General features: G+C 43.0%; 4 protein-coding genes across 8 annotated transcripts; 3 read left to right on the top strand and 1 right to left on the bottom strand.

The window, feature by feature from the left end:
• The first annotated feature begins 60 nt into the window (after nucleotides 1-60).
• On the top strand, nucleotides 61-12,189 carry LOC108107748 (ribosomal protein S6 kinase beta-2). Its single transcript, XM_017215411.2, has 10 exons — nucleotides 61-624; nucleotides 2,998-3,038; nucleotides 3,687-3,810; nucleotides 3,867-3,998; nucleotides 4,062-4,195; nucleotides 4,257-4,448; nucleotides 4,529-4,619; nucleotides 4,679-4,927; nucleotides 4,998-5,105; nucleotides 10,183-12,189. Exons 1-10 carry the CDS (start codon nucleotides 514-516, stop codon nucleotides 10,477-10,479), a joined length of 1,479 nt encoding a protein of 492 aa, XP_017070900.1. The 5' UTR covers nucleotides 61-513; the 3' UTR covers nucleotides 10,480-12,189.
• On the bottom strand, nucleotides 5,141-9,367 carry LOC108107747. 3 transcript variants are annotated; one of them, XM_017215409.2, is made up of 4 exons: nucleotides 8,578-9,367; nucleotides 7,496-8,513; nucleotides 5,537-6,730; nucleotides 5,141-5,479 (listed from the first exon to the last, which is right to left on the bottom strand). In XM_017215409.2, the coding sequence occupies exons 2-4, from the start codon at nucleotides 7,881-7,883 to the stop codon at nucleotides 5,310-5,312; spliced, it is 1,752 nt and encodes a 583-aa protein (XP_017070898.1). In that variant the 5' UTR covers nucleotides 7,884-8,513; nucleotides 8,578-9,367; the 3' UTR covers nucleotides 5,141-5,309. The 3 variants fall into 3 exon arrangements, with proteins under 3 accessions (XP_017070898.1, XP_017070899.1, XP_017070897.1); XM_017215410.2 differs by having other exon boundaries at nucleotides 7,496-8,509; XM_017215408.2 differs by having other exon boundaries at nucleotides 7,496-9,367.
• Nucleotides 12,190-14,518: 2,329 nt separating the features above from the next.
• LOC108107608 (tektin-1) lies at nucleotides 14,519-16,691 on the top strand. 3 transcript variants are annotated; one of them, XM_017215174.1, is made up of 5 exons: nucleotides 14,519-14,527; nucleotides 14,674-14,850; nucleotides 14,920-15,008; nucleotides 15,086-15,509; nucleotides 15,976-16,691. In XM_017215174.1, exons 2-5 carry the CDS (start codon nucleotides 14,678-14,680, stop codon nucleotides 16,553-16,555), a joined length of 1,266 nt encoding a protein of 421 aa, XP_017070663.1. In that variant the 5' UTR covers nucleotides 14,519-14,527; nucleotides 14,674-14,677; the 3' UTR covers nucleotides 16,556-16,691. The 3 variants fall into 3 exon arrangements, with proteins under 3 accessions (XP_017070663.1, XP_017070662.1, XP_017070664.1); XM_017215173.1 differs by having other exon boundaries at nucleotides 14,527-14,567; XM_017215175.2 differs by lacking the exon at nucleotides 14,519-14,527 and adding an exon at nucleotides 14,533-14,567 and having other exon boundaries at nucleotides 14,678-14,850.
• Nucleotides 16,692-16,955: 264 nt separating this feature from the next.
• On the top strand, nucleotides 16,956-20,909 carry LOC108108109 (E3 ubiquitin-protein ligase Bre1). Its single transcript, XM_017216019.2, has 4 exons — nucleotides 16,956-17,070; nucleotides 17,271-18,405; nucleotides 18,495-19,384; nucleotides 19,439-20,909. The coding sequence occupies exons 2-4, from the start codon at nucleotides 17,278-17,280 to the stop codon at nucleotides 20,535-20,537; spliced, it is 3,117 nt and encodes a 1,038-aa protein (XP_017071508.1). The 5' UTR covers nucleotides 16,956-17,070; nucleotides 17,271-17,277; the 3' UTR covers nucleotides 20,538-20,909.
• The last annotated feature ends 486 nt before the right edge of the window (nucleotides 20,910-21,395 follow it).

The following is a 21,395-nucleotide window of genomic DNA, read 5'->3' as shown; positions in this document are numbered from 1 at the left end:
TTCATTAGCTCCTTCTCGATTTGCCACGGTATTTTGTAGTGCTTCAAGACACGTGAGCAACTGGCCACACTAAGCCCATCACCTCGTGTTTCACTCGCAAACAAAGAAAAAAGTGCATTTTAATTACTGATTACTGCATTGCGATTAAACATTCGCGAACAATTGCGTATTTTTGTGGATCAGCGGAATCAAAGGGCGCGCGTGGGCAGGGCATAAATCGCAGTGTCTGTGTGCGTGAGTGTGGGTGCGTGGTGCGTGCGTCGCAGTGTTGGTGCGTGTGCCCATGTGTGTGTATTTGTATTGCCATTAACTAATAAACAATAACCTTCGGGCCACGAAAGCTACGAAATCAGCACGGCACTGCTGTTCTGTTCCATTTGAACCAGCTGAAAAAAGAAGACTAACAGCAAGAGACTAAAATAAAACACTTCCGCCCCGCGAGAGGAGCGCCCAGTTCAGGAGCGAACCAGCGGCGATCCATATCCCTTATATCCGCATACACACACACATACAATGGCTGACGTGAGCGATCCCAGCGAGCTCTTCGATTTGGAACTTCACGACCTGGAGCTGCAGGATGACAAGGCCAGGGATTCCGATGACGACAGGATCGAACTGGACGACGTAAGATAACTCCCCATGCCTCTTCACAAACTGCGCAGCAACAATTTCCCTTTTTGTTTACCTTTTCTGCTTTGTCTGCGAGTTTTCCTTTTGGTTGTCTGGGCATCCCTTATCCCCATCCCAAATCCACACCCCCTTCTCATATACAATATATAGCATATCCCATTTATCCACACACCCTGCAAACTCAGCTTATCTGCTGCGCAAATGTCTGGCGTCATCCATCCAGTCGCAGATTATTCAGCACGTACACTCATTATACGGAAAGTTCCCCACGATCCGAAAACCTCCTTATGAAACCACCATCGATTGATATTGCCCAATCGAAGCCAGTTGGTCGTCCTTCAAAATAATCAGCACCAATTACCCGCCACACTTCGTTGATACCCCTCCACCTTTTCACTCCCCCGATCAGCCGCCACTGTCTAAACTGAAAATGCAACAACGGCAAAGGTAGCGGGGAAAAGAGAAGGGTATCTTAAAATGATCGCTCGACTCACTCACACCCTCGGAAGAATCTAAACTTCCACTTAGAAAACGAAATTCCTTATCAGCGGACAATATAAAATTAGAAAATGAGAAAAACCTCACCGTACTGATAAGGGAGCAAAACAAAATGAAGGAAAGCAACCAGGCGATCGAGCGATCGTGCCGAACTGTAATATTTAGGGTGCCCCGCGGAACCAGATGTAACTGCACTTTAGATCAACGTACACCGAAATGATATACGATATCGTTAGGTTTATTCATTAAGAAAATTTCGTTTTTGATGTTAAAATGTCTAGTATGTGATCATTAGTTATGGGCTTTATTTATGGCTACATGTACATGCCTTATTAAGTAATTTTAATGCTAAATGATTCAACTACTTTATAAGTTGTTGTATTGATGAACATTTCTAAAATTACGTAGTGTTTTAGTCATTTTTGTTAAGTATAGGTTATACAGGAACACTGGTTAGTTAGATTCCCTCAATTCTACATCATTTTACAACATTCTAATTCAAAATTGCAGAATAATAGATCGATTTTTATTTCATTCCTTAATTTATTTATAAACTAATATTTAATTTAAATGTCAAATATATAAGTTATTCAATCATTTAATAATGATCTTTGTATCTTTGATCTTTCCGTCACCTGCTAAACATTTTTAAGGAAATGAACTTCAGTATATTGATTTTTGTTTGAAGTATAATTGTTATTTTTTAGTGTGTTCATAAAGCCCCTTGTAACTTTGAAATATCTGGGAGAATCAAACAACTGAAAACCCCGTTTTGAGAATTGATAAGAACTTATCAATATTATATCTCCCCCTTTCGACAGCCTGTCGAATGTAATTTACGCAAGCGCGCACACCCCTTCCTTTGCCTATCTATCGAATTTGTGTGAGCGCTATAAATTATGATGGATTCGTTAATTGGAATTCACCGCCAACGCTGACGAGGTGAACCAGTTTTTAATGTGCTGTGCGACGAGATGTCGAGATGCCCATTCCGATTCCGATGCCGCCATTCAATTGAACTTTAGTCAAAAATGTTCTATACAAATTTTAAGCATGACGAGAGCGGCGGCTGCTACCGATTCTTCTGATTCTGCCGCCCCTAACTGTGGCCTTCCCCCAGTTGGAGCAGCCGCATCCGGGGGGTTCAGAAGATGGATCCGGAGGGGCCGAGGAACAACGCGAGCATCGCCGGCAGATTATTTGGCATTGTTCCGAGTTCTAAATTTAGTTTGTCATTAAAGAAAAGGTGTGTGTGCGTGCGGAAAGTGTATCTCTGTATGTATCCTCGTCCCTCTCTTTCTCTCTGTGTAAATCTAAATACCTCCGTGTGAGTGGGCAGATCGAATGGGGGAGAAATTCACTGGCGTTACAGACTCCAACAGCCGATAGCATTCGAGTTCCAAGACCCAAGATCGAGCCCCTGACTGTCCCGATGCGATCTCTCCATTCAACAGAATCTCAATATGCTTAAAATATATGCTAAAAGTTGGATAACATCGAATGGGGATTAGGATTGTAAAAACATTTTATCTTAAAACTTTTTAGGTTACTCTTTGTTCTGATTTGTTGCGATGTTGATTAACTAAAATTTTTCGCTAATACGCATAAGCATAATATTAACCACAAACTTCTCTCTCAAGTCAAACTTTTGAATACCATTTCCAAGTTCCCTAAACATTAATTACCCAAGAGCATTAAGTATTCGTTGATGCCTGCTGCTGTGTAACTTTCCCTTCTGGTGTTTGGTCTCAAGTTCGCAATAACTATGATTAATTGTTGCTTTTTTCGCATGTATTCCGCTGGCATTTATGCTCGCAAGTAATCGCCATCTCACTCACACCCCCTCTGTCTCTTTTTCTCGTTTTGCAGGTTGACCTAGAACCGGAATTGTGTATTAATCTGCACCAAGAGTGAGTAATGCCATTGCTATTTCGCCACTTTGGAGGACGTGACTGTGATTTTCCGAGAATGTCGAGAAGATAAGGGGTCAGATCTGATCAAACTTCCTCTCCAGCCAGCTGAGCAGATAAAAAAGAATAAAGCCGGGCAAATGAGCAGCCTAATTGCCAATTATTAGTACGGACTTGTTTACACACTGGGAACGCCGACAATGTTAACAGCTGATTGATTGGCTTAAAGCTTGATCCCGGCCAGACGCACTCCATCTGTTTGACTCTGGACGATGATAAGGGACCAATAGACGGACTAACGGGCGGACATAGAAGTGTTTACAACCGCTATTGACTACCAACAAGCTGTCACTCGGCCCCTGGCCGCCTCTTCAATGAGCCAGCTAGTTCGGTGTGTAAACAAGACTCACGGCAAACACTCGACAGTAATAATGCGAGAGCTGGTTGGGAGTGCAAGTGATAAAGAGGGAGGGGGCCGGACCGGGATGGAGGTGACGATTGGCGCGTGCACGCCATGGGATTTATTTATAGCACGTGGGCTGCTCTTTCCCACGCTAGACGGCACAGACGCAAACACCATTGAACAGAAGACAACAATTAAATCTGTCCCCTAAACCCAATATACAATTCTCTATTCCCAATTAATAGCACTGAGGGCCAGGAGACCATACAGCTCTGCGAGGAGAATGTCAATCCCGGCCAAAAGCTTGGACCCAAGGACTTTGAGCTCAAGAAAGTCCTCGGCAAAGGTGGTTATGGCAAAGTATTTCAGGTTCGTAAAATATTATCTCATCTCATGTCCGATCTTTAATAATTTGACCATTATAGGTGCGCAAGACCGCTGGACGTGATGCCAACAAATACTTTGCCATGAAGGTGCTCAAAAAAGCATCCATAGTGACCAATCAAAAGGACACAGCGCACACTCGCGCTGAGCGCAATATACTCGAGGCAGTCAAGGTGAGATCGGTGTAAAGTTTATTCTCTTAAATTCCTCTAATTCGTATTTATTTTTTTCTTTAGCATCCCTTCATAGTGGAGCTGGTCTATGCCTTCCAGACAGACGGAAAATTATACCTTATACTTGAATATCTGAGCGGCGGAGAGCTGTTCATGCATTTGGAACGCGAGGGCATCTTCTTAGAGGATACCACATGGTAGCTATTAATTGCATAAACAATATCAAGCCAATTACTTATACTTCCTCTTGCCTTGCAGCTTCTATCTAAGCGAAATCATTTTGGCCTTGGGTCATCTACACAAACTGGGCATCATCTATCGCGACCTGAAGCCCGAGAACATATTGCTCGATGCTCAGGGTCACGTGAAGCTCACCGACTTCGGTCTGTGCAAGGAGCACATACAAGGGGGTATTGTCACCCACACCTTCTGCGGCACAATTGAGTACATGTGCGTGCCCCGCAAGCTTTCCATTCAGTTAAACTGTGATTAGTGAATTTGAAATTAATTTATGATCTTTTTGCTTACAGGGCACCGGAAATCTTGACCAGAAGTGGCCATGGCAAAGCAGTCGACTGGTGGTCACTGGGCGCTTTGATGTTCGACATGCTCACAGGAGTCGTAAGTCAACAGCCTAAGAGTTTTGGAAATCCGTGTATATAATTGGTAAATTTGAATAGCCACCATTCACCGCCGAAAATCGTAAGAAGACCATCGAGACCATTCTTAAAGCCAAGCTCAATCTGCCAGCCTACCTCACACCCGAAGCCAGGGATCTGGTGCGACGCCTGATGAAACGCCAGGAACCTCAGCGCCTTGGCAGCGGTCCCGAGGATGCGGCAGCAGTTCAAATACACCCATTCTTCAAGCACGTTAACTGGGACGATGTTCTCGCCAGACGCCTTGAACCTCCTATAAAGCCGCTTTTGGTAAGTAGCTCTATATTGATTAAAGGCTAAACCTGGTTAACTGATTATCCTTGATCTTTAATAAAAACAGAGAAGCGAGGACGATGTCTCACAGTTTGATACGAGATTCACAAGACAAATTCCAGTGGATTCACCCGATGATACGACGCTGAGCGAAAGTGCCAATTTAATTTTCCAAGTGAGTAGAGCAAATATCGCGGGGAAAAAGGAATATAAGGGTGTCCCATAGAATTATCATTAGTTTCAAGAAGAAATCCAGGTTGTTTGTTCACTTCTAATCATATTTAATTTGTATGGGATCTTTTTGGGTGGTTTTCATAATAAATACTTTACTACACATTAGTCTACGCCTTGGCAAGGAACTCTTTATCCGATCAAGTCCTCAGCGATAATCTGCACCACATTGAAAGTGGGGTTCCTTGAGCGGTATTCCAGTGGGTCCGTCCGTAAACTCACAGAAATTCAGACCAATCCGCCGGAAAGGATGGCAATTGCTCTTCGGATTTCCCCACTTGCCACGATACGTAAGCCAATCGGGAACTAGTGACCGACCTTTGAGTGATACAAAAAGATAAGTTCCCAGATCAGAAAATATGAGTCTTTACTTACCATAAGATCTGAGGTTCTCGTAGCTTATATCAACATCCTTCCAAGTGTTCCACGGCGTACCGAATCCATTGATATCATACAGACGTGCCACTTTAACAAAGCGATGTTTTCCTGGCGCTGTCCATAGACCATGTGAACCCTTGGCGGCAAACAAAACCGGATGGTTCTTAAATGTTGTCACCGTTTTGGGAAAGTTTGGCCGCTGTAAAATGCCTTTGCGGGTCTCCTGGCGGCGGAACTCAAAGGATCCTGTCAGCCGATTATAGCTGTAATAGGCACCCGCATCGTGGGCTGACACATACATAGCTTGGGGCTCGGCATCCCCGTTAAAGTAAAGGCTCATGTGCTCCCAGTCTCCCACATGGCTGCCAATATCCTTGCGGTTCCCCAGACAATATCCGTACACAGCGGGAAACGGTATTCTACCAAGGGGACCCAAGCTAACGGTACACATGGTCTTACCCTGGCTGTAGGGATAAAACATCCAGTAGGTGACATGAAAGCCTGGTAGCTTGCCTTTCCCGAGATTCGCATCCTGTTCGGGAGCCTTGCCAATACTGTTATCCTCCAGATTGTCATCGGAATCGGTGCCACCGCTGAACTTCACATTATCCGCCAAGTTGGCAATAAAATTATTTACTGGAACACCGTTATCCGGCTCTGGTTCAAGATCCGGTTGCTTTTGTGGCTTCTGAGTAGGTTCCATAACAAGTTCTTCGTATTCATTGAGTGGATTGTACTGGGGAACAGACGTCGCCTCTCGTTTAACTCTCTGAAAAAGTGGAAAAAGTCGAGAAGATCTCCGAACAGTGTCATTACGTTCCTCGAGGGGATCGATGGAGACGGGAATGTAAGCACCTCGTGTGCTTACAGGTGGTGAAGTAGGAACTATAGGCATAACTGGTTCCCTCCTAGAAGGACACATGGTGACAACCCCATAGATGGGCACCGGCTTCTCATTAGGATTTCGTCCATACAAAAATGATTTCTCATCCTCTAGTAGCTCCTGGATTTCATTGTTTGTGACCAAGTGGGATTTGGTTGAATACTCTCTGAATGGAACTCCTGGCCGGAAACTGCTATCCTTGTCCATGGGATGCACATACTGCAGAAATTCCTCCACACCCAAAGGCATGAATTTCTCCTCCGGCGCCAGCCATACTATCGGTGCCCACTGTTTGATCAGGCGCTCGACTGCAATGAGTTGGAAAATCCCCAGATAGGCTCGGTTAGCACGGTTAGCTTCGTTTTTAATTAGCACTCCCCGAACCCCATGGAATTACCCAACATGTTCGGTTATCGCCCCTCTAGACTAGCGCTCTGATTTTCGTTTTTCAAATTCAAGTGTAATAAATTTCACTTTCACACTTGAAGCTCGACCATTAAGTTGACTTGGCTAGGTGCTCCACCTCCCCATACCGTCACACTGCCCTTACTGCCAGTCCGAAAAAATCAACTCGGTAGCGGTAATTTTTGTTATGGCTAATTCGCAAAATTTAACGCTACCCGAAGTGAGCTGACTGTTCGTCCGACTACCGCTGTTCCATATAAATACGCACTTGGAGACCTGCCTGATGAGGTGCCGCCCGGCTATAAGCGAGGGCCAAACGATGAAGTCGTTCAACTAAGTCGTGACGGAAATTTCTCTTAGCCACACTTATAAAGAAATGATTAGTGGGATGGGCAAAATAGGGAAAGAAAGTGACATTAGGGTGCCCTAAATTATATCATAATTGTTCTAAATGACTAAAACAGATGGGGAATATAAAAGTATTTTTAAGTATATAGGAAATTATCATCTTTGAATGATCATATCAAAACTAAAGTATTATTTTAAGTAAACCAATCACAAAGGGTTTCAATGATTCGTTATGACTCCGGGCGCAGTAGTGTATCGATTTGCTATATCCATTGTTGTTTTTGATGCTGCTGCTCTTTGTTGTTTTGGTTGATGCATACCTACTTCTTTATCTAATGGCGATATATGTGCATATTGCACTGTTGGTTGTTGTGGCTGCTGCTCAAAAGAGGCTGCAGATGCAGCTTCATTGTTTTGGACGACGTGGATATTACTGTTGGCATTGCTGCTGCTGGTGTTGTCGATGAAAGTGGTGGCGACACCATCTGAAGTTGCGTTCAAGAGTCTGATGTTGCTGCTGGGAGGCGATGTTGCTGCTGTTGTCGGAGCAACGCTTGCTGGCAGCTGCTGTTGCTGCATTAGCAACTGCTGTTGCTGTTGCTGCTGCAATATTTGCTGTGGCTGTTGTGCCTGCAGCGCTGTCGCACAAAGCAACGCTGCCAGGCAATGCAGCAATGAAAGTGAATTTATTTTCAACTGCTTGGACATTTTTTGATTTTTGCACACTATGATTTTCTTTTATATGTTTTTGCTTTTTGGTTGTTGCTGTTGTGGTCTGTCTTGGTTAATGTTTATTTATTGGCTCGCTTGGTTGTTTGGTTTTCGGTTTTTACACACGATTCACGAACAAAGCGTGGCTTTTGTGTTATCGGCTCGACCGTGTTGTTATTATTTTCACAAAGCTCGAACGTTTGCCAATTTGGCTCATAGATTTCTTACACATTTTTTATTTGTTTATTGTGGTAAGTTAGCTCATTTATATTTCATTTATTTAGGTGTTTATGTTATGCAATGTCATGTATTTAACCAATTTATCACTTCCGCACAACGACAGTTTGAGCAGCATGTGGCGAAGTCTCGTTCTTGTCCCACTTTTATAGACACACAAAAATAACTCAAAACGCTTTTGAGTGACTTATGCACGTGCACGCATGCGCGATGAGTTTCTCTCGTTTTTCAGCTGGTCTCGTTGCCCTTCAACTGGTTTTTGGGTCCACCAACTGGTAATCCCGATAGCCCTGAACCACCGATGACAATGCACGTTGGCCCAGAATCAATGTCAACGCATTATGGTCGGTGAAATGTGGCAATTTTGGGTATCAGTTGGACTTCGGCTGGCTTGCAAAAAAAAATGCTTATGAGCTGCGGTAGTCTAGGCCTTTCTCCAGTTTGAATTTTCTACCATGAGGCACGAAAGTTACTCCATGTTGCCTTGTCTTGGGTTTGTTTTCTTTCTTATTTCGCTTTTTGGCTTATACTCCGCTTTGCTGGGGTGTCCGAACGCTTTGAGCGTTTCTGTGAGACTGGCGATGAGTGCAGCCAAGTGGCCAAGTCGGTGGATTTGGTTGTAGTAGCTTCATGTTTTGGTTTACTCGCTCTCTTTGCTGTGCTGCATTTAAGCCAATTGCGCACAGAGCAAGTGGTCTTTATTCCCACCTTCTCTCTTGCCCGCCTTTTGTTTTATTTGTTTACAAACATCTGAGTTGGTTTAGACCAGGTGAGTCGAACGACCCTTGAGCTGCTTTCGTTTGGTGTTTTGGGGCTCACTAAGCTGTGTAAAGTTTGTTTTGCCTAAGGCCTTATGGGATTAGTGGGCTAAATGAGATGTTAAATATTGCCTAATTAAGGTTTTGGAGTCTTTGGATATCAGGAAAATGCAAGTATCTCAGCTCAGGGCTTATAAACAAGTTGTGTAATGAGTGTAAGCAAATGTAGAAGCTTTCTAGGAACCGATAAACAGGAAAATCACGAATAATTAATGCTAAATAGTTAAACAAATAAATTGGTTGTCAACTATTAACAAAGGGTTTATCGTAGATGAGTTGTAAATCAACAAAGTACGCTAAAGCATCTATTTATTATTCAAAAACCAGTTTTTTTTTTAATCCGTGAGCTTTGTACAGATTAAAGAAAGTGGTTCTTACTAATATGAATATCTATATCAGACTTTGCATAAAAAGAAACTGGTTACAAGTTGGCAAACTTTGGTACAAATAGTTTGAGAACAGCTTCTTTTCTGTTATCTCATCATAATTTTGCTAATTACCTAATGATGCTTAGCCAATCCTCGCATGAGAGATCAAGCTCAGAGTTTCTAAAACCGTACCGAGAAGCGGATTTATTTCGCACCTGATCACGGCCCGAACTGGGATTCAATTAGAACTTTATTATGGCTAATTGAAAACTTTCTCATTGCTCGCTCGGCGCACCTCAAATTATTATTATGCCTTAGTGGGTCAGCGCTCGATCACAGTTCCAATTAACGCGGCGGCACTCTCACGTACATTTCACCTGGTAGCGACAGGTGCCGCAGTCCCCTCCTGCAGCTCCATGCTCCGCGCAACTCCTCCTCCTCCCAATCTGGCGTCACGCATTTGTGTCCAGCCTCCGTGCCGCGGGAATTTACACAAGCGCACACGGCAGCCGGCGGCTTTTAATTATTTTATTGCATTTGCCGGTGAATTTCGTCAAGGTATATATGTATATATATTTAATTAATGTCTCTCTTCGGCGGGTCTGGAAAATTATGTAAAATGTATGTTACATGGAGCACAGCTTAGCCGGCCGACTTGCATAATCCCTGCTCCGGCCGCCAGTGGGGGCATTATTAGTATTCAAGACGGGAATCGGATCGAATCGAGCTGGACTACCGAGTTTTGCAGTAGTTGCCCGATCCGATTCCAATTGCGTACACACACGACCGATCAAGTGGGTCAGGGATTTGGGGGGATAGAGTCACACTCTAAATGGCAAGTAACTCAAGGTTTTCGTTATTTTTTCGCCACAGGGTTTCACCTACGTAGCGCCCTCGATACTGGAGGAAATGCCACATGGACATGCTAATCGGATGCCAGCGCGGTCCCCACGACGTACACCTCGCCAGCTGGCGGAAAGCAGCTTCCGACAACAGTTCCCATCGGCCAATGTGGGTGCAAATGCTCCATTGGCCATGCACGGTCATCCGCAGCGATCCGGGATGTTTGCACGAGCCACGCCGCCGCACCATATGCAGACATTTGCGCCACGACCCTCACCGGCGCAGGACGAAATGATGGACGTGCAGCAGGGTCTGCCGATGGTCTAAAGGCTGGAGCGGTCGCTCCCCAACCATCCCATCCCGTCCCATCCCACCACCAGCACCACGAAAACCATCTTCCTTCCCTAAAAAAGATGAAATCGAAATTGACAGTTACTATTATGACGTATGTGGAGAGTGGACTTGGTTAAGGATACGGAAAGAGCATGACGATCACCGGAATGAGAAGGCAAGGCACCCGGAGGAGCACATGACCTCAGTGTGCAAAGTTGTTTTTGTTAAAGAGAAAAGCACGGATCGTGCTGTTGGATGATTATGATTATAATAATGAGAATGCCGAGGCAGAATAAGGAGATGATTGTGCTACGCCAAGGAGGGCGTTCGTTTTTGGATACACCTAGATACTACAGTTGGAGACATCCACATAAACATATGCTATAGCAATTACTATATACAACTAGAGAGATGGTAGGCAAGATCGCAACCCGACCCATATCCATCCCCCCAACCCCCAAAAATGATCCGTGTTTATGTATAAATATTATACTTACACTTATGTTTTATATAGGCAAAAAGGTTTACACAATTTAGTTCAAATGTACACGCAACACATTAATTTCTTTTTACACTTATTTAACTCTCCAACATCGAAACAGACAGCAGACCGTTTATATTGTGAAGAAAGTTCTGTATTTGCGAGATAGTTCTATATATATAAATATACATATGGATCGTGTGAGTTGATGGTTCAGACATATAGTTTCAACCACAACAACCATAATCAAGTATAATTACTCTGGCTAGAAACGTTCTTTGAAGCTTACTTTTTAATGTTGTCGAACAGTTTTCCAATTGTTTTTGTCATTTCGAACACCTTCGGTAGACATAGAGTGACGTTAGTTTTTAGGGACAACTGCAGCGTAGCCAACAACACAAACTTAAATGAAATGTAAATTATAAACTAAACTAGAACATTACAGAATAAAACTACAAAATAAAATATATATATAACGTAAAGTAAAGGTTTCCCAGCTCGATTATAAAAAGTGACCCACACACTTGGGCCTAACTTGCTCGCATAGCCAATTTGTATTCAACAACAATCCCCAGAAGAATTCTCCCTCTTTTGTAGTCAGCCCCAAAGAATTGGTCTAATTCGATTATTTCGGTTGCATTTCTTGATTCAAGCTAGTAAAAAGGAACAAATTAATACCGCGTACTGAGAAGCTAAACGCTGCCACAACAATAAATCCAAAAAGATATATAAAAAAAAAACAGAATGTATACAATCGATTAATGTATTTTGATTATATTCCGTTTCAGTTTTCAATCTGAATCATATTTTTTGTATTTGCCTAAGGAATGAGAAATGAGAAAATCTCTACAGAAATAAAAAAAAAATGCAAAGAAATTAGGATGTCAAATATAATCAAAAGGTGCTTTGAATTGTTTAAAAAGACAAGACAACTACAGAATAAAAAAAGAAAATAAAACGGAATAGAAAACATGAAAAACTATGGAAAACGAAAGCGACTAAAACCTAAAACTTATAACGGTTATGTGTATAAAGAATATTTATATAAACAAAAAATAAATACCTCAGAAGCAATTATTTTTGTTACAAGCAGCTAAAAAAAAGAGTGTGCGATGCAAATAAAGAACTTAACGAAATGATAAACTACCAACTAAAGTACAGAAACAAAAAAAAAAACAAAAAACAACTATTAACAAAATAAATCGAGAAATTAGGAAACAGAATATATAAATACATATATTTTTTTCATTGTACACTTATTTCTTTGTGTTTTGGTTTTGTTTACTGCTAAATGTATTTTGTATTTAATTAAACAATCATTTTTTTATATGTAAGAAAAAGAAAAAGAAAAAGAAAAACCCAAACAAAAACCAAAAATGAAACTGTTTTCATTTGTGGAAGGAAATGTATTATTTTTATTGTTAGTAGACATAACAGAGCAATGTGCTAAAGCCAAGAAATATGTAAAATACAAATAGAATGAAAGCGATGCGGAAACGGAAGAGAATAACTAACGAACAAATACCCCATAATGATGAAACACTGCCTACACAGAAGAGGAAACAAGAAACAAGAAGTAACAAAACATAAAAACATAAAAACTAGCAACAAATTATTACCAACTACAATAAACAAAACAAATCGCAAGTAAATGAATTTAAACCAGACCCAAGATCAAGGGCGAAACCAAACAGAAGAAACACTAAATGCAGAGAGAGTTACAGAATTTCGTAGATAGCCAAGTTAACCAATTGAAACAGATCCTCCAGCACTGATCATCGATCGACCGATCAGGGGTTTTCTTACCAAGGTTCAGCACCAATAACTACGTTCAGGCCAAGTGCCCCAAAACTGTACAGTCCAGCTAATTGAACCAAGTAATTAACCGAATCCGCAATGTACTTAACCCCTTGGGTGGGGTGACTAGGAAGTAGCGATAAAAGCCAGAATAGAATTTCAAAGTTCACTGTTAATAAACCATACAAACAAAAAAGAAAAATACAAAGACAGCGAGACAACACAAGGCTTAATTATAGTTATTTTGTAGGAAGCACTGTCCTAAGTGGGCGCCGCCACATTTGTTGACAGCCCATTAAGCCGGGCCTAATTGCATACCAAAATAACCAAGTCGATAAAGAGTTCTGGATGAGTTGCCATAATCCATAAGATCGTTGAAGCCAAACGAAACCCGAAACACGGAAATCCAAAAACAAAGAGCGAAACATAACGTCGACACATCCAGAGATCCTAGTTAATTAAATTGTACATTTCTATCATTTAGCTGTAAGCGCAGTGCGTATATATGTGGATATAAAAGATGTATATGGCAAAACTGTATCGTAAATATATTAAAACTTAATTTTACAAAAAAAAAAAAAACAAATTTGAATTCGTATTGAAAGCTTTGAGAGCTTTTAAGCGGTCTTGCAATGTGGGAATTTCTTGACTAAAGGCATCAACAAATGGGGGCTTGTCAATGGTTCTAAAACTGTATTTATGAGACTGTTCGTTGACAGTTTGGAAGGTGTGTGAACCTTATTTCTTTATACTTTCTTGTAATTTTTATTTGTAAAATTGGCATATAATAATTGTTTATTAATATTTTTAACTTGAATAATGAAAATATATATTATCATGTATCATATGTATCGTATTACCATTAAAGCTATTTGTTTTTTTATTCTCTCTCGTTTAAAATTTAATTATTAAATTCTAGTTTTTTTCTAGTTGCCATTAAAACCTTTCAGATCCCCTCAAACTGCTAGTCCAAATGGCAAAACCAATCATCGACAGTTCTTTATTTTTAGTCTTTCCCACTTGGACACGCAAATGTCATTGATTAGCATAATTAATGCCAAAAACTTTGCAATAAAGTAAAAAGTATGAAGGAGCAGCTCAAGTCAAAAAAAAGGAAGGCGCAAAAGCGAAAGTATGTTAGCATAAATCGATCAAGGAGCAGGCGCTGAATCAGAGGGGATTCCCCCCGCGGCATAAAGCTATTTATAGACATGCCGTAAGACGGGACCGCAAGGTGCAGGAGCAGCTGACGGAACCGCCGGCGGCTCCTTCGGCGGATTTGAGCTCCGTGTGCCCAATTGGACTGACTGCCAGGTGACACACGGCACAAGCGCATTGGACAAGTACATGCACACAGTCGGATGGAACTAATACACAGAAAAAAAAAGTGTAAGTAAAGAATCAATTTAATTCGGTTTCTTTTGATCTTTGTCTTTCTTCTTTAAAGATATTAAATTTCTTTTTGGAAATTATGATGATGATGAGAAGCGAATCCTATTAGATCGATGTAATTTGTTTTTTGTTACAGTTAGATAAAAACTATTATGGATAATAGGTTAAATACTATAATTTTGTACAGTGTATGTTTAACGGTATTTAAGGGGGGGATAAGCAACATAACAATAAATACCGCTAGGCAACCGTAAATTCCCTAGCATGAATCGATTTAACATACCTGTGGGAGAGGAGGGTAGGCCACTCAGGTCGCCAGCGACTCTCCTCCGACTCCGGTTGAGATTCCGAGCCAGGCAGCCAGCCAGCCAGGTACATATAATTTCCTGCCCGGTCTCGAGAAGTGTGCCAGGTGGGGACAATCGAGTGTAGAGATTTTCCTGTGACAGTTACACTTTTTACCAAGAGCTTCTTGTATATTTTGTTGCTTACGCAATCTTAAACCCAATCTCATCCAGAAAGATGTTGCCCAATCTGAAGTCACGCCGTGTAAGCGGCCTACAGCTGGCCGGAAAGCATTTGGGTCCAGTGGCCAAGTGCCCGCCGAGATATTCCGAGGAAGACTGGGATTACAACAACAAGATTAAGTTTCGGATCACCTGCGACCAGGAGAAACTGGCGGAACGGATCGTGGAGTGAGTATATCGGGCGGGTGGATTTTTCATTGGGAGCGGATTCAAGTTGGTGACCCTATTTTTTAACAGGGAGTCCCGTCGCGTCGTTGATGAAACGAAGGACACTACCAAGAACTGGCAAAGAGAGGTTGAGCATCATATGCGCGAGAGGACCAGTGGTCAGTATATATTTCAAAATCAAAAATGGGTAAAACATTTCATTAACCCTTTTTTATTCCTTTTCACTTTTTCCAAGAAATCCGTTTCCTGGTTGACGAGTTGAATCGTCAAAAAAAGACCGCCGCCCTGGAGGACGAAGCCTTGAACACCTATCGCAATCGGGTGCTGAACTGCATTGAGTTTCTGAAGGATAAGTCCTTGGCCATTTGCAAGCAGTGTCTGATCCTTCGTGAGGGCAGGATCGGGGTTGACCTCTGCGATGATGAGGTGGACCGCTCCCTGCGCCGTGAACTGAAGGTAATCAAAGGTTGTCAGGGATTGGCCGATGCTGCCCTTAAGGAGGCTGAAGAGCAAATCCGTAAGCTCCGCGCCGCCATATATCTTTTGGATCAGGATCTGGCTGCAAAGGATAAATCGTTGGCCATTGACGAGAAGAATTTGAAACTTAAGGAGTTCCAGCATGACTTAGCTAAAGGGCAGGACTTGTCCAAACAGCATTGGTAGGTTTTTACTAAATGGATTTAATTTCATCAGAAAGGTAAAAAAATATTATTGGGATGATAAATAATTTTTATCGTTTCCAAAGTCTAAAGAAAATCTTATCAGTCAGTTTAATATTATTTTAAAGTACTCAGAATTATGATAGATAGTCATTTTGTTTTAAATCCTTTATCAAACTATTTACCATCCGAAGTCCGAAAACTTTTTATGATTTCCTTTTAAGAATAGGAAAGGACCTAATGTAAAGAAACTCTGTCCTTTTGGTCCTTTTTTAGATTATGGATAGTATTGAGGAAGGTCAAACCTAACAATTAACCGCAGTTTCCTTGGTGATATTGGATATAAGTGTCCAAAGACTACATTATTGAAGTGAAATTTAGTGATTTATTTGCACATATATAAATCGACCTGATAGTTGCCATGACTCCTTAACTTTCGCTCTTCTTCCCCTCCTCCCCGTTATAGCCAATTTTCTCTGACCGAGTGGCAGGCGCAGACGTACGAGAATCTGGAGGCCAACGCCAAGGCTTTGGTGTCCGCCGGTCAACTTCGGGCTTACATTGATCTGCTGTTGAAGCAGGTTTGCGAGGATATGCAGAACCAGACGGACAGGACCAACGAGGCCTTCGAGCGAAGGATCGCGGAGACGAAGCACGTAAAGCAGTGCTTGGAGAACAAGCACAAAGACACCATGGATCACATCCATCAGGTGCAACGCAATATGACCGAGCTGGAAAAGGAGATGATGGACAAGCAGAGGGCGATTACCCTGTGCCAGACGAGGCTCAGCAATCGTGCCCACCGTCCTGGTTTGGAGCTGACCTGCGATATGGTTCAGGATGCACTCTACAACGAACTACAGGCCCTAAAAGCTTCCGTCTGTAAGCTAAACCAGAAGCTTAACGAGAACAAGGCATCCATGCGGTACCTGATGCATGTCCAGGTGATGCAGGAGGAGGAGATCAATATTAAGGCGAACACCTGCAAAATCGATGAGGTCGACTGCATGACTCTGCGACAAGCCCTGAAATATCAAACCTTTTAGTCGGGCAGCAATACTTCCAGTACCGCACACCCAGTAGTCGCCACCAGCCACCATTAATCAAATTAGATGCATGTGCATTTCGTGTTCGATCCCAAATTACTTAATAAATTGAAATTCACTTTCGATTTCCAGTTACCAAGAATGAGGTTTTTGATATTGGGTTTTTTTTGGCGGGAAAGTTTGTTTAGCTAAAAATCATGATAAGATCTTAGAAAATATGTAGATAGTTTTAAAAAACCTTTATTGCATGACCCGACTATTTCAATTTCCCGCGAGAAATTTAGTATTTTTAGTATTTCATTCACTCCACCGATAATTGATCGATAACCGATAAATGTATACATCGATAACAATAGCGCAAATGCGAGGGAAAAGAGTTACCGTATATCCGTATGTGAAAATCCCAAGTATGACCGCAACCCACAAGCGATATTTATGAAGCCTGACAAAACGTAGAAAAGCAAAAGAAAACCTTAATTAATGTTAAGTTAAAAGTGTACAAACCGGAGATTAAGGTGAGTGCCATGCCATCTTCTAGATTTTGAGTACCCAAAAGGCCAGGTACACTAGCCAATGACGGGACCATTACTGCTGCCGCCACCGCACACGATAAAAAATGGAGTACAGCCACGAATGGCAAATCAATAATTTTGGCACACCGATGGTTTTCGCAACTGCAATAAATCCTTTTCGTCCCCTCTATCCCCTTTTGCAGTGCAAGGATGTCGAAACGGAGCGCCGACGACGCCAGCGGGAGCAGCTGCTTGGTGGCTGCTGCAGCCGCCGGCCAACCGCCTATCAAGAAGGTGCACTTCGAGCCTCATCTAATTGGGCCGGTGTCCACACTGGAGGAGATGGACATCAAGGTGCTGGAGTTCCAAAATAAAAAGCTCGCCCAGCGCATTGAGCAACGGATGCGATCAGAGGCAGAGCTGCGACATCGCATAGAACAGCTGGAGAAGAGGCAAACGCAGGACGACGCCGTTCTAAACGTGGTCAATCGGTATTGGAATCAGTTGAACGAGGACATCCGTGTTCTGCTGCAGCGATTCGATGCCGAAACGGCCGACGAACTGGAGAACCGGAATGAAAACGAGGTCACTACCTCGTTCCTCGCCCAACTGTCCACCTGGGACAAGGAGGAGCTGGACGAAAAGCTGGCTAATCGCGTCCAAGTGTCCAAGAGGGCGGTGGCCAAGATCGTACAGGTTATTGATAGGTTAATGCAACGCAATGAAAAAATTACTCATGTATTGAAAGGTGATAGTCTGGCTTCAGCTGGATCGGGCGCCGGCGACGAGGAGCAGCAATCCGGTGCCGATGCGGAAGCCACTCCATCCGCGGCCGGAGTCCATGCTTTGGAAGAAACTCTGAAGCAAACGCATATCGAGATAATGAGCGAGAACCACAAACTGCAGAATCTGAACACCTCTCTGCACGAGAAGTTCCACACTATGTCGCTGAAAATGAAGGAGTACCAGGACGCCCACACCGCCAAGGAAACCGAGAACGCCGAGCTGAAGAACCAGATCGACGAGCTGCAATACGACCTGGAGAAAATCCATTGCCGGAATGATAAGCTGGAGAACCACCTGGCGGAGGCCATTGAGAAACTAAAGGCCTACCACCAGATCTACGGCGATCCCAATAAGAGCACTAATAGTGCCAAGACACCCACTACTACGGGCACTGGCAGCGCCACCACCAGCGTTAATAGCCAGCTCTTAGAAGAGTTGCAAAAGGAGCTGGAGGAGTACCGCGAGTTAGCCAACAACCGACTGCAAGAGCTAGATAAGCTCCATGCCACACATCGCGAAACCCTCAAGGAGGTCGAGAAGCTCAAAATGGATGTACGTTAAAGATTGATACTTAATATTTCTACATGAACCTTTGTTCGCTAGCTCCCACTTGATTAATCTAAACACCTTTATCTTTTCAGATACGACAGCTACCCGAATCTGTAATTGTGGAGACAACGGAGTACAAGTGCCTGCAGAGCCAGTTTTCCGTGCTCTACAACGAGTCCATGCAGATTAAGACTATGTTGGATGAAACCCGTAACCAGCTGCAGACGAGCAAGAACCAGCACCTGCGACAGATCGAGGTAATGGAGAGCGAGGAGCTTATTGCCCAAAAGAAGGTTCGCAGTGAGATGATTCAGATGGAGGACGTGCTGGCTCTTATCCGAAAAGAGTACGAGGCTCTGCGAATCGAGTTCGAACAAAATATGGCGGCTAACGAGCAGACGGCACCCATCAATCGCGAGATGCGTCATCTGATCACCTCTCTGCAAAACCATAATGGCCAGCTGAAGGGTGAAGTGCAGCGTTACAAGCGAAAGTACAAGGACACATCCACAGACAACTTAAAGCTACGCAAGGAACTGGACGAGGCTTTAGCCACGCTTGAAGGCAATAAGATGCAGGCGGCGACAGGTGCCGCAGGCGAAGATATTAAGCAGGAGAACTCTACTAATGTCAAGGAGGAGAACTCTAATAACGCTTCAGCCTGTAGCCAATCAAACCAAACTAACTCTGGAAACGATACCAACTCAATCATTAAGGAGGAGAATCACACTTCGACCGAAGATGATGCTGATGACGATGCCAGTGGAAAGGATGTCAAAGACGGCATCAAACAGGAAAAACAGAGTTGTGGGGATGCGTCGGCATCCGAAAAGAAAGATTCCCCTGGACCTGGAAACTCCACGACTTCTGCTACAAATTCCATTCCGGTTAAAGCCGAAAAGGATTCCAAGGATGGTGTAAAAGGCAAGGATGTCAAAGCAGTAGAAAGCGAAACGGTGCGGGATCTGAAGGCGCAATTAAAGTAGGTTTTTAAATCAAATGCAAAAATATTAATAACATTATTGTTTTTCCACAGAAAAGCGCTGAACGACCAAAAGGAAATGAAGTTGCTACTAGACATGTACAAAGGCGTCTCGAAGGATCAGCGTGACAAGGTCCAGCTGATGGCCACCGAGAAAAAGTTGCGTTCTGAAATCGAAGAGCTGCGTCAACAGTTAAAGAAGCTGCAGGAGAGCAAGCGCGAGGAACGGAAGAAACTGGCTGATGAGGAGGCGTTACGGAAGATAAAGCAATTAGAGGAGCAGAAGTATGAGCTGCAAAAGCAGATGGCCAACCACAAGCCCTCGGATAATTCGTGGGGTAGTGGTGCACCTGGCACAGCCAACTATACGCGACCCTTTGTTGGCTCCCATGAAGAAGAGGCGTTGCTCAACGAGATGGAGGTGACTGGGCAGGCCTTCGAAGACATGCAGGAGCAGAACTCACGGCTTATACAGCAGCTGCGCGAAAAGGATGATGCCAACTTCAAGCTTATGTCGGAGCGCATTAAGGCCAACCAGCTGCACAAGCTTTTGCGAGAGGAGAAGACTGTGCTGGAAGATCAGATGGCGACGGCAACCACCCAGATCGAGGCTATGCACATCGTTCTTCGAAAGCTTGAGGAAAAGGAGCGCAGTCTACAGGCCACCGTTGCGTCCATTGAGAAGGAGTTGATGCTCCGCCAGCAGGCCATGGAAATGCACAAACGCAAGGCGATCGAATCGGCGCAGTCGGCTGCTGACCTAAAGCTGCATCTCGAAAAGTATCACGCGCAAATGAAGGAGGCCCAACAGGTAGTTGCCGAGAAGACCAGCTCGCTGGAGGCAGAGGCCTATAAGACCAAACGGCTGCAGGAGGAGCTGGCGCAGTTTAAACGCAAGGCGGAACGCATGAAGAAGATGGAAATGTCAGGCACCACAATCGACGAGGTGATGATCGAGGAGATTCGTGAGTATAAGGAAACGCTCACATGTCCCTCGTGCAAGGTGAAACGGAAGGATGCGGTGCTGTCAAAGTGTTTCCACGTCTTCTGCTACGACTGCCTGCGAACACGGTATGAAACGCGGCAGCGGAAGTGTCCCAAATGCAACTGCGCTTTTGGCGCCAACGATTATCATAGGCTATATCTGCAGTAGATAAGCGATAAACCCCGTAACGATAATTTAGATACGTTCCGGTTATGTCCTATTCACACAAAAAACACACACCACTCCCATACACCCAAGCAGAGACAGTCGCACACATTCATGCCGGATTATTCATTATGCATATATTACCTACGTACTAATATTTGGTTAAGTAGTCTCCGAATAACTCCCCCCAGATTCCCCATGGCAATTATTTGAATTTGTTCATTCTTGCGTCAAGCAAAAGCATCTCATTATGAGTGCCGCGAGACCATGTCGCGGTTTTTTATGTAGCTTCTAGTTTTTGTAAATCAAACTCTATTTCTAAATGATTTAATTTGAAAACTAATTGTACGATCACTAATAAATGGCTAAAATCTATATGTTTAGCGTACCGAATGTTATTCTGATCCAGTGTCTGTCCTTTGTATTGCATTAATTTACATTTATGTTATTTATACTAGCCCCTATAATACTTAAGTAATCTACTCCTATTGTAATGATCAAACGTAGCTTAGAAGTCAATTGTATAAACTTGTCAATGAATCCGTTTAAATGACGCGCTTTTCTTAAAAGCGCTGCTAACTTGGTTATAATTTATGTATAATTGTAATAGTGTATGATCGGTAATTGTTGTTCAGCGGAACAGAATATTTTCATGTTTTTTTTTTGTGTATAAGTGTATGTTTTATTCTGTATAACTGCTTAACTGTTTCATAAATAAAGAAACTTTTGATCAGAAATCGTTCCTTTGATCCTATGGTGTTTATCTACATGAAATCCACCTGTTGATGCTTTCAGCGCCTACGTAGTAATGTTAATAACATTGCTGTTTATCTTAACTCTGTTATTTTTGGCGCCCACAAG

The sequence above is a fragment of the Drosophila eugracilis genome, unplaced genomic scaffold, assembly GCF_018153835.1.
Source record: "Drosophila eugracilis isolate 14026-0451.02 unplaced genomic scaffold, ASM1815383v1 contig_2088, whole genome shotgun sequence".
Taxonomy (NCBI): domain Eukaryota; kingdom Metazoa; phylum Arthropoda; class Insecta; order Diptera; family Drosophilidae; genus Drosophila; species Drosophila eugracilis.
This window is presented reverse-complemented; position numbering and strand designations above follow the sequence as displayed.